Source organism: Thermochaetoides thermophila, assembly GCF_000221225.1.
Source record: "Thermochaetoides thermophila DSM 1495 unplaced genomic scaffold scf7180000011814, whole genome shotgun sequence".
Taxonomy (NCBI): domain Eukaryota; kingdom Fungi; phylum Ascomycota; class Sordariomycetes; order Sordariales; family Chaetomiaceae; genus Thermochaetoides; species Thermochaetoides thermophila.
This window is the reverse complement of record NW_006383030.1, coordinates 848,116-860,384: the sequence shown is the minus strand read 5'-3', so window position 1 is coordinate 860,384 and position 12,269 is coordinate 848,116. Positions and strand designations below refer to the sequence as shown.

General features: G+C 51.1%; 3 protein-coding genes across 3 annotated transcripts; 1 reads left to right on the top strand and 2 right to left on the bottom strand.

Moving 5' to 3' along the window:
• Positions 1–3,647: 3,647 nt before the first annotated feature.
• On the top strand, positions 3,648–4,677 carry CTHT_0012700 (uncharacterized protein; the record flags this gene model as incomplete). Its single annotated transcript, XM_006691724.1, has 2 exons — positions 3,648–4,483; positions 4,554–4,677. 2 exons carry the CDS (start codon positions 3,648–3,650, stop codon positions 4,675–4,677), a joined length of 960 nt encoding a protein of 319 aa, XP_006691787.1.
• Positions 4,678–5,051: 374 nt separating this feature from the next.
• CTHT_0012690 (helicase-like protein) lies at positions 5,052–7,903 on the bottom strand (the record flags this gene model as incomplete). The annotated part of the gene is made up of 3 exons (XM_006691723.1): positions 5,052–5,575; positions 5,633–6,133; positions 6,190–7,903. The coding sequence occupies 3 exons, from the start codon at positions 7,901–7,903 to the stop codon at positions 5,052–5,054; spliced, it is 2,739 nt and encodes a 912-aa protein (XP_006691786.1).
• Positions 7,904–10,162: 2,259 nt separating this feature from the next.
• On the bottom strand, positions 10,163–10,723 carry CTHT_0012680 (uncharacterized protein; the record flags this gene model as incomplete). The annotated part of the gene is made up of 3 exons (XM_006691722.1): positions 10,163–10,267; positions 10,325–10,636; positions 10,697–10,723. The coding sequence occupies 3 exons, from the start codon at positions 10,721–10,723 to the stop codon at positions 10,163–10,165; spliced, it is 444 nt and encodes a 147-aa protein (XP_006691785.1).
• Positions 10,724–12,269: the final 1,546 nt, after the last annotated feature.

Here is a 12,269-nt window from a genome sequence, read left to right as displayed (position 1 = left end):
TGCAGACAGGCAAGGGATTGGACACGCCGGGGCTGTATCGAGGTCGCAATTGAGCTCTTTCCCGTCAGTGTCGTCCTAGACTCCTGGCGTCGAAGTCTGCAGAATTGTTGCTTGCGCACGTCCGTATCCATTGGATGCAGTGTTTGTTGTGGACACCCACCTCGCTGCAGCATCTTTTTGGTGGGATCAACAGTCCAACGGCGTGGCTTTAGTGCAGGTGTGGGGTGATCTTATCACAGCCTTTTTGTTTGGCGTCCGTGCTTCAATCGAGTTTCAACCACAGATGAGAGGCACTCTCACCCCCACGCTCAAGATTCTTCAATGAAAAGAAATTTAATTGCCTTGGTCCTTCAGGCTATATGGATTTACCAGGCCCGTGCCTCGATAGCTGCTCTTGTTTACACTAACTTCTCTGATATCAAACTGTTATACACAGCTGATGCTGAAAAAAAAGAAATGTAGATAGAAAAGGGCAAATTTTCACCCACCGCTTTTCCTGGATGCCTGGCCAAGCTCAAAAGGTCACTTACACTCCACCGACTCCTTGATATTGCCCTAGCAGCTTGCGTCTCTGCCTTTCTGTGAACGACATAGCCCTCAATTGATCTTGACTCTAATTCCAGAGGATGGAACTGACTCCGGTCCACATCAAAGGCAAGCGTGGGCAGGGGAAGAAGCCGGTCTGGAGGCCACCTGTCCCAGCAAACCCTCTGAAGCGTCCGCGGAGTGAAGATAAAGAAGGTGATGAAAATGAAGAACGATCCCGTGTTCAGCGACTCAAGACCAGGAAGCCTCCAGCATCCATTGAACTGCTTCCGTCGGAAATTTTAGAGAAAATCTTCTTCATGTCGAAAAACTTCAACTTTCTGCGAAGCAGTCTACGATTGGGCTATCGCTTCTCATCGAGGTCATTCCTCTCAAAAATTGTTTGGGAGGCTTTTGTTCCCACTTGGGAGGTGTGGTTTGGATGTCCACAGTACCAGATCAAGTCATACTCTGGATACCGTGACGATGATGATCGGATAGGAGGAGATCCCGCTTTTCAGGTATGACCCAATCTAGCTTCTTCTGCTTTACTTAACACTGATCAAGCATTCAATTGACCATTTACACTCCTAGTCATCTGTCCTTGCGTTACCATGGGTAGATATCGATCTTATCCTCGAGGTTCAGCAGAAATGGTACAACAGACATGGAAAGGGCAGATATTTCGATCATGCCAGGATGTGGGGGCCATGTGTTATTCCTGATCCTTGTGCTGGATCAGAACCTCGAGGATTTGATCATGGTAAAGAGGTGGCAGTCTGTTTCGAGACCGACTGGACTTTTTTCATCAAATGTTTTCATATCAGCGATGCAGGAAGTGATCATTACCAACGATGGTGGAATCACTCTACATACATTGATGTTCACCCTCAGGTTGACATCCCACTACATTTACTTAGTGGACCACCAGACTGGAGCAAAGCAAAATTATTGTTTTGGCTAATCCGTGGAGGGGCACGGTTATCTACTGATCATACCTGGGAGGTATGTAAATGTTTGGCAGAATGTGACTGTCCCAGCCTCTTCTAACTCGTGTTATCACCAGTTGACCAAGCGGGGCTATGAATACTTCATGCGATCCCAAGATGACAAGCTTGGACTTGTTATGTTTCGCCTTTTCAATCGCCTGGGTGTTTTTGAAACCTGGCCAGAATTTCTTCTGAAGGAAAAGCGGGACATGGCTAAACAAAAGTACAAGAACCGTTCGCTTGCCGAGGACACCCAAAGTGAGCAACTGTGGAAGGCGGCATATGAGGGGCTCAGGAGATGGCAGGACCTTGATGATCGTTTCCCATATCGTGATAATGACGCTATGCTCGCCGCTCTCTTTAAGAGATCTTTTTAAGGAGACACCTATAACATACCAAGACAAGCAGGGGAGGGTGTCACTGGCAGCCTACTTCAAAGTAGTTCACTCACAATAATTATGGCATCAAAACGGACCCCACGTTTGTCTTCACGTCCACGGCGACCCGTGTCCTTCATGTTGGAAACCTGCGGAATGCAGGATTATGTTTGATGTCAGCTCTGACGAGCGTCCATCGAGCGTCTTTGGAATACAATGACGCGTCGCCAAAAATGCCAGAACCCCGAACCCGTTTTCCTTTCCCAGAGTCCGAAATGACATCCCATGCCATAAAGCCAGTGTCATCAAACCGGTCTGGTGATTTTGCAGAGCCAGCCTTTGCCCTGCTGCTGACCGACCATCGTCATCACCAGACCCTGATCCCGAGCGCCCCCAAACATGAAGGATTCCCGCGACTGATCAATATTCTATCATCGGGCCGCGGGTGATTGCCGGAATAAGTTGAGCGCGAATTTAGTTGCCAGGGTTGGGGTTCATCTGCAAAGGGTGTTCGTGTCAGCTTCAGGCGTCCTTCTTCCCAAGGCTTAAGTTGCACCAACCTTGCGCTTGCCGCCGACAACAGTGATGTTGACGAAGCGGCGAGTGTAGAGGAGCCTCTTCTTTGCACGACCCTTACTATTCGGCTGTCAGAACCTCTGCATATTGTGTTACTTCAATCGACTGCCCGACGGCGATGCCTCGTCGAGCGCGCGATTCGTGGGCTGGTTGGACATACGGGGTCTTGGGCTTCTCCTGCTTCTCGACCTTAGGGGTCTGAGACTTGACCTTGCCTATGTGTACCGATCAGAGCCCATCTTCAGGAAATCGCTAAACCCGGCGTTCGCATCGACGATCTCGACAGCAATCGCTCGGTGGTGGAAGACGTACCGGCACGGGCCAAACTGGGGGTGGAAAAGTCAGCAATCCATCTCCTTGAAGTCGAAAGAATATCCCAAGAAAGATTCTGTATGCTGAAAAGTCTCACCTTCCGTGAACCTTGCCCATTTTGAATGACTGTTTTGGTCGCTAGAGTTCTCAAGCGTTGATGCAGGAGGCGGAGACGGCGAAAAAGAGTCTGCGACCGGTGACTTGTGCTTGGGGGCAATGATTTCTCGTGGATTATGACCTGCATTACCTAAGAATTGTGGGAGCCCAGCGGGGCTGACCTGGGGCTCGACAATGTGTGGTCAAAGCACTGCCAAGTTTCACGTGATCAGTCACATGATACAAAATCCCAAGTCCAGCTGGTGTTTTGCGAGATCAGAATCACTGCGGGCTGTCAGTGAACATACCAACCACACATGCTAACTTAGCACCAAATTCCAGCCAAATCATTGGACATTTCAATGGCGAGCTTAACATCCAGGCCTTGCCAATTGCTCGCTCAAGCCACAAGATGGGAGAATACGGGGCACACGTAGCATCCCCGCAGCTTATCAACAGAGATGATCAGATAAAAAGTCTTGGCGGCGCTGGGGGCTCTTGTTGATCCAACAGGGTCCCGAGCGCACTGGCGGAGGTATGATTTACGCCAGAGGATTGGGGACCCGTGATCACGACGTGGTTGCTTACAGACTAGTGCACCGCATAGGTAGTTGAACGCGCTACGGATACATATTCCGTAGTTGGAGGACAGCATGCAGAGTACCGTCTTCTTGACCGCTTAAAAGCAGAACTTCCTCTCTTCTCCGCTTCTTCCTTTAATCTCCCTATCTTCTCTAACACGTCCACCATCTACAAACCACCATAACTCACTATGAAGTTTACGACTATCACCGGCATGCTGCTTTCTAGTGCGGTAATGGCAACCGCCGCTGTGCTTCCCAATTTCTCAGGAAGATATCGAATCCCAACCTCCTATGAATCCGCCGTCCTGGGCCGGCGCATCCTGGCGCTCACTCCCATTGGCACGATCTCAACCGTCTTCCCCCCAGACGAGAGCAAGGTCACAAACATACATGATCCTTCGGAAACAATTTTCGAGCGCAGCCCCGCCGGCCTCGGAGGTATGCCCTACAGCCTCATGGAGTACATCGCAGACTGCGAGGACGACGACCTAGGCAACCCGACCATCCTCGCCGTGACCATCGGTACTACGTTCCGCAACGTCGCGGCCGGAAGCAACGTGAGCTTGGCTGTGCAATGGACGCCGCCACATCCTCCGGTGAAGCGCATCAGGTCAGAGAGGAAGTCATGGTTTTCCTACCTTGGGTTAGGCACCCAAAAGGATGATGAGGAGTATGATTCCGATTCCGATTCGAATTTGGACGGGGAGAGTTATCATCATCTTCAACATGATGAGGAGGACGATGATCATCACCATTCTCCATCTCTCCCTTACTCAGCTGCTAACTTACCGCGTTTCTCTCTCATCGGTTATCTGGAACCGATCCCCGATGGTGATGATCTCAAGGGCGAAGTGGGCAGCAAGCTGGCGTCATGCTTTGTTCGGACCCATCCGGATGCGAAGTATTGGCTCCCCGGCAACAAAGTGCATGAATCGCACTTTGTCCGGATGGTCGTTCAGCATGTCTATTGGGTTGGCGGGTTCGGTGACCGGGCGTATATCGGTTGGATCCCCATTGAGGAGTGGTAAGTGGCCTAACTTGGGTGTTCTGTGGGCTAGTCAAGGCTAGCTCCCCGTTTTCTCTGTCTTGTGCAGTTTTGATGAGGAACGTGCTGATCACAATGATAGGCGTAATGTTACTCGCAAGGAGTGGGAAAAGGTAAGGCTTCCAGGCGAGAAGAAGGGATGGAAGGAATGGTCGGCTCCGAGCGACCTCTAGAGTCTTGAGTTGCATCCATGATTGAGCTCCGTTGGCATTGTCTGGGTCATGATTCAAGGTTTCAAGTACATGATTCGCATAACTTTGGTAAGCGTATAATCAAGGATGGCCAACAGGTTGTATGATTACATTCTTCCGAGTTTTTACTACTTGCCTGTTTTCGATGCTCTCGTTAGGCTTAATGATCATACCTTAAACCATCAAGATTACTTGAAATGCTCAGCATGTGAAAGTTCAATTACAACTTTTGGCTACCGAAATTGGCACCGAGGGTATCAAACAAAACACATCCAGACATAGAAAACAATTGGTTCAGCGACCCTATTTCTCCTCCCAGACTTTGAAATCACCGTAAGACCCAGCCAATTCCCCATTCAGTCAACCCGAATAATTACCTTCCATCCCAGCGCTCCCGCTTCCCGAATCGCACACGCCAGACATCCCCTCCTGCGACGGCTGATCAATGCATTCCATCCCTTCTCGGCACAGATCGCCCGCGCCAGAACCTCCATATCCGATCCAAATTGTCTACGCCTCGTCTCGGAGTGCATCTTCTGGGAAGCACTCTCGAGAACACTGGCAAAGTTGCTGCCACTTGGCTCCGAACTGCTGGTTTCGACTCCGGCATTCAGAGGAGTTGGGATAGTAGAGCCAGAATCTGACCGGCTGACGACAGGCGAGAGAGGAATCTCGTGCTCTTGTGGCTGAGGCTGGAAGTTAGTGATGCAATCGATGACGAGGACTTTGGCGGCGTCACTGGCAGGGACGGGTGTGATGGTGGGGCGGTGGGTTGCGGAAGAGTAACTGGCCAAAAGCTCGTCGAGGGAGGCGTCTCGTTTGACTAGGAGCTCGGAGAGATGGAATACTGTATACGTGTAGTACTTGTGGAGAGGATGGCCTACGACTTGTTAAGTTTGAATTCAAAAAAAAAACATCTTTAGCGATCAGCACTTACCCACTACACTAGCAGTTCTTCCAGCCGGGTTGCCAGTGCCATCGAGATCGACTTGGCGGATTGTAGGGCTGGATGGTGACTTCATGATCCTAACATGCTGCGAGGGCACGCATGGATGAGCTGTTACAAAATAAATGTCCTTGGACAAGGAGAATGTATGCTTTGCCCTGTCACCGGAATCCAGATCGGTTACTTCGAAAGTAATGGAAGCAGCATAGGTCTGAAATTCCTGGGCTTGATCCGTCCCTGTAGGCGCGATTCCGTACCGCTCTATTGATGTGGTCGACACAGCATTGGTCGCAGGATGCAACGTAAGCTTAGTGAGCCTGATGTCAATGACAGGAGGAAGCTTATCACGGTAGACATTTTCGGTCGGAATGACGAAATCAGCTGGCAAAACACCAGCTGGATCAGACCGAGCATTCCCGAGGACATGGGATTCTCTTTCAATGGTCTGCTTGGCCCAGAGTCGAGCCTTCTTGTCAATCTGGAGTTTATCCTCTGCATCCGAGTTAGCACGTAAGGTAGCTTTGTGCCAAGCGGCAGAGTTCACTTACCTTGAAGTTCTTCAGCTGCAATATCAACCCATCCATCAGCACGACCCTGGGGGATCACATCACTGGAGATCCAACCCATGCATTCGACGGCGCCCTTTCCAGCAGCGAGGACACGGCCCACAACACACGAAGTGCTCCAGAAACTCTTGCCTGAATAAATAAGCCCTCCGGAAAGGATTGCAATAATCCCTAGTTTCGACCTTGCCTCCGGATCGTTCTCAAGTAAGGTTGCCATCAAGAAATGGCACAGAGCTTCTCCCGGCAGAATCATACCAGAGAGGTAGCTCTTGGAAAGCCACCCGCCCTCCTGAAGATTAGCTGCAATCTTCCTCCGCCGGGCCCGAATATGCTTTGATTGGCTTTGAGAGTTATTCGAATGACGATGATGGAGTGCATGATGGCTGTCACTGAGAGAAGGGTCCAAAAGAGAGGTGTTGATAGGAATACCTTCCGCTACGGCGTGGCAGTTCTGCGAGATTTGTGATGCATGAGACTCGATACCTGGCCAACGAAGACGTTTGGCAAAGTGAGTTAGGCCACGGATCTGGCGCTGGATGTGCTTTCCCCTGATTTCATAGGTGGGTGGGCGACTGTGATGCGAGTCGTGATCCCGGCTCAATGACATGCGCTTGGTGAGTGTTGCAAGCCAACCAGACGGTTTCTCTTCAGCTGCAGCTGGCTCAGCTGGTTCGCTCTTTACGATCTCGATATTTTCAAGCCAAACTCTGGCTAGAATTAGAGACCACTTCACCGTCTTGTTTGCCTCCTTTTCAAACCGATGGACCTCAGCTGGCCTAATGCTCTCCGTGCCAAGCTCCTCGCCCTCTGTGATGGCATCCAGCCTGACGAGCAATTCACAGGCGAGCAAAATCTGGAGTAACAGCCAGTACCTCTCCTCCTGGAAATCGGCTGCCGCCTCTGCTGGCCGATCTTGGGAGAAATCCACTCCTTCGCTCACTCCCGGAACGCTCCAGAGTAACTGTCCCAGACGAATGCGCCACTCGACATGAGAAAAGTCGATCCACACATTTGGAGTGGCAAGGATCTTGACCAGAGCCATAATTTGTACAGCCAAGCTATATGGGTCCCTGTGGTCCAGTACCTTGGTAGGCGGGTGAAGAAGGTGCAGGAATAACTCATTATAAAGTTCACTTGTGAGTCGCCTCTCACGAAGATGTTTTTCGGTGTACCTCTTCCCGTTCTTGATGAGCTGTTCCATGATGACTGTCTCATCTACACTTCGGAGACCATCCTTGGATGTGAGCATCTTCTGGCGCTGCTCGGCCACGGCATGCGGCCTGGCAGCCAGGCTCTCGAATCCCCACTGCTCTTCCTGCAAGGAATCAGCAACCCCCAGTTCGAGAGCTGCTTGATAGCCCAGACTGCCCTTTTCGAGCCCGAACATACTAAGCATGTTAGGGCGCTCACGGCACCGGGGATAGAAGTGAGCCCGTCGCTTTTCTTCAGAAGCTCTCTGGGAGGCTGATCGGTCGGGGTTGACATCTCGGGTGATGTGCGGCCAAGCTGTAATCGAGCCCCATGCTTTATCCTCGATTTGAGTGTGGTCGGTAAGGTCCCGGATTTCCAGTGCCTCATCCCATGGGAAGGCCACTGAGGGATGCGGGGCTCCGGTGTAGTGGCCCTCAGAGCGGGCAAAGTACTGCGGCGCTCCTGAGAAGAGCTTCTCGATCTCTGACTCGGTGAGGTTCGCCATGATGCGGGGTACTTTGATGGTTGGTCTAACAGGCGTGCCCCGTGCCTGTTCGCTGCCAGGGGGAGGAAGTGAAGGAAGAGGCTTGTTGTGATTAACAGGTCTTCGCGGTGTCTGAGGAGTTGATATTAATGGCTGTGAGGTCTGTTGCATTATTGGCGACAGTCAGTCAGTTGCATGTGATCATGGTTCCTTGAGTGAGAGAATAAGTGAGGCCGTTAGGGCTCTCAAAACCCTCAGGAGCTCCATTGAAATTCAGTAAGAAAGTTAGGGTAGGTAGGCAATTGTGAGAATGGCGGCTGGAGTGTCAATGTGCCAGGCTAGATCGTACGAGCAGGTGCACGTTCAATTCCGTGGTCACGCGGCTTCATTCTTCCAGGGTGACGACAGCCGCGGGACTCCCCCTGTTGGGCTCCTCCAAATCTGTTGGCGAGCGTTGGCGAGGGTGCACTTTCCCCATTCTGAGCGGCACGCAGCGCAATTGACACTGTCATCACATTGGAGGGCCGCATCTGGCAAGTGGGCGTTGTCGCATGCAATTGTGAAAAAGATGAATGTAAAATTGCTTGCAAACGCTCATGAGGCATCCATGGAACTCACTTCATCAACAAGCACAAAAGGCCAGGGGCTGGTGTTGCCCAGCGTGGAACAACGACTTACATGCAACTGCGGCTGCGGCTTCAGCACTCCCTGACCGAGCCCTGGCTGTGCTGGCCTCTGCGCTGGCGACTGTGACTTCGGGGCCGTTCCCCGCTGAGGGGCTGCTGGGGCTGTTTGTTGCTTCCCGGTAATTCGACTTTTGAGGTTGTACAAAAACTCTCGGTTGAGACCGCGTCGTGCTTTCGTTTCATTCTCGTCCACGTCTTTCTTCGTTAGCTTGCTCTCGATCATCGACTTAGATTTGATGTGGCGACCCCTGGCATCCTCTCGCCGTGTGGAGCTGGAAGTGTTGACGTCATCTTGGCTGCTGCGTCCCTGGTGTCCTTTGTGTGTCAGAGGAGACCGTCGCCAAATCCAAAGGGAAGAAGACATTCTCGATGTATGCCCTAAGATCCGGTCTCGGTGCTTTGTCTCATTACGAAAACAGGTACAGAGTGTGTGGGGGTCGAGTGACCAAATCAGCCCTTGTAGCTGTACGGTCTGCTTGATAGAAGGCGATTTTAAAGGTCGGCCTTTCGCGCCAGACGCTTCTCAGTTGTGTTCCTCTTCAGCAAGCGCTTCGTCCGTGAAACTGAAGATCAAGAGGGACAACAATCACGGTTCAGTTCGTCTAAAGCCGAAGGATATTTAGTCGAGTACGGCCCGGATTTGACCTTTGAGTTACTCGCTGGCGGCCCGCGCGGCGCGAAGAGTTCAATGCTAGTCCATACGTGATTCAGAACTCTAAATCGACCAGAGCCAGCAACCAACAGCAGCTATGCGTTTTTATCCATCATAGACCCTCACCAGCGAACAATGAGCATCCACACCTCCGACATCCTGGAATGGAAAACAAAATTCATGCTGCATGATATCTGCCGCCAACACTGGTGTTACGGTGGACCCTACTGACCGCTGCCTGTCACACCAAGCTTTCCGACACCCCACCAGACCATGTGGCGGGGCTGCGGAGATTTTGTGACGAGCTGGGTGGGTGTGTCTCGAAATTGGAATCTCTGGTACGATATTGGGCCAAAAACTGAGCTTTTCCGTGGGCTATTTGGTGCATTACTGAACGGTGGCCCGCCCTATAAAACGGCGGGTGCCTTAATTGGAGGGGTACTTGTCGGCGGTTTTGTTGCAACGTACAACGGTTATAGACCGCCATCCATCGCCGACCGCCAAGCCTCCCCTGCCGATGTCTGGAGCGACGGCAAACCCGAGCCGCAGCGTTCTGTTTTAACCGTTGAGCCAGACTCATCGTGTTGTGCATGTCCACAAATCAAGCTTTCGAACTCCTGGAAAGCAGTCCCATACTACCACTAGTCCCAAACATAGGTACGCAGGTTGTAGTATACGAGTGTGCTCTCAGAACGCCACTTTGGTAATTGTAACCGAAAAAGAACCCATGGTGGAACTATCGTCATTCTGTGGGTATCATGGCCGTCTCTGTAAAAATAAGAAACCTTTTGGCAACATGCCAGCATACTTTGTTCCGGCTGGCAGGCAGTCCATCCTGCTCTGCCTCCACGAGGAAGGCGGCAAGAGGTCAGTAGCATCTCTTGGACCACTGACAAAGATGGCAACATATCCTCGTGTGTTGCGGGAAGTAGGCACGACAGCTCATGCCGAAGACGTGTCGTGGACCACAATGAGCAAATATTTCGGGTCTGGAACAATGACAAACTCCTGCCTTTTGGTTCGTAAACGCAGGAGTCTCATTTCATCCTGCAGAAGATCAGCCCCACGCGTTGGGTCACAACAATTCTCAGCGGCACAGCATACCTCAGCATCAAGCTCCTCCACAAGGCCGCCTGCAGTGTTGACAAAATTCCACACCAATGCGGCGACTTCCTCCACATCTTGGTTTTGGTTGGAATTGCTTGCATCGCCTTCGCCCGAGAAAGCTCCGGCCGCCGGAGCCGGTGACGGAGACTCAGTTGAAGATCCGGTCGGCTTTGGTTTGCGAATGGTCCCAACTTGCCCCGTTGTCTTGAGAATCGTCCCAGAGGCACGATCGAGGACAATTGCAGCTTTAACTCCGGGCTTTTTGGAAAGCCGCCCCAAACTTTCCTCGAGAGCATCAGGGCCCGTAGCCTTGCGGATACTGATTGTCAGCTATGTAAGAATGCCATACTCGACAAGAGGGAGACATACCAACACAGGATCTGAGACTGTAGCCATTATGGATTTTTAAGATTAAAATAAGTCCAAGATCTAGGTTTTCAAGCAGACATGAAATGGCTCAAACCAAGTGATACTAAAATGGTGTTGATGAAGTGAGATGACTTGTTGAAAGAGATCACCTGCGCATGCCCAGCCAGCTTGTGCCGACAGGCCGTCCTGCACTCCTGAAGGTGACGGGCCCCACTTTGATCTCTTGGCGTGGGGTGGAGACAGGGGTTACCAGGCAGAATGCAGATTCTGCCGTCTTACACCGCCAAAATTTGGAACTCATTCAACGTTCAACGTCTTCAACCTTGGTGTGAGTGAAGCGGGTGGTCAGTAGGTTTGGCATAATCAATCAGTCAATCGGTCACCTAATCACACACTCCACCATGGGCTCCAGTTCAAAGAAAAAGAAGGAAAAGCAAAAAGACTTTCAGGTTTGGTCACCAGCTCATGGCTTTGTTAGACAAGTTGCTGAACAGGCATCTCTCAGAAACCAAAGTTGAAAGTCGGCAAGCCGAAGCAAAAGCCTTCCAATTTCACAGACACTAGCTTCAAAACGAAATGTATTTGCCTTGACCTTTAAGAGCATACATGATTTACATTGCTAACTAGAATTTAGCCATTGTCGTCAATCAGCAAACCCTTACAACAGAGGGCTTAGATTCAGCAGAACTGTTCAAACAGAACTTGACACTTGCCGTCAATGCCAAGTCCGATAACCAAAGACGAGATGCGCTGGCATATGTCACAAACCAACTTTCGGCCAACCCAGCAAACAATCCAGTCGGGACTGTGGGTGTCTTAACGAAGGTGCTCCCTTTAATAACGGACGGTGCCTCTTCAGTGCGCGTGCAACTTCTCAAGCTCTTCCGGACATTACCCCCACAAGAAGTCAGACCGCATGCTGAAAAAATCCTCTTGTACATTCGAGGTGGCATGACACATCTGTCAAATGACGTTCGCACAGATACCCTGAATGTTTTGGATTGGCTTCTTGAAGTCGCTGGGGATGAGGTCGTCTCCTGTCCTGGGGGTTGGTTAAAAACTCTGAACAGTTTCAGCTCAATGCTTGGCTGGAATCCCAATGTCTCCTCAGCTATGACGACAAAGGGCTGGACTTCTGCGCCAAAGGCAACCTTGGGAATGAAAAAGGGTCCCGAATCACAGGCAAAACAGATACAGGTTCTTGCGAAGTTTCTTCAAACTGGCTTTCGCCCAGAGGAGCCCCTACCTTACAAGCCAAGAGCCTATTGGGATAATATCTACCGCCTGCCCACAACTCCTAATCCGTTTGCTTATCTGAATCTCTTTGGTCTGCCCAGGGATGAAGATAGCGAGATGTATCCAGACAGGATGTCTAGGTTGCGTGTATTCGACATGAAATGGAGGGCAGCAATCACATCTGGCATGGAAACTGCGAAGAAAGAGGGCGGCACAGTGGGCAGAGCTGCAGCAATCTTGGATAAGGCGCTGAAGGCCAGCCTTGAATCAGATGGGTCTATGCAAGTGAACTGAATCCTTTAGAGTTCTACATGGTTTGGCGAATGGCGTTTGGGCA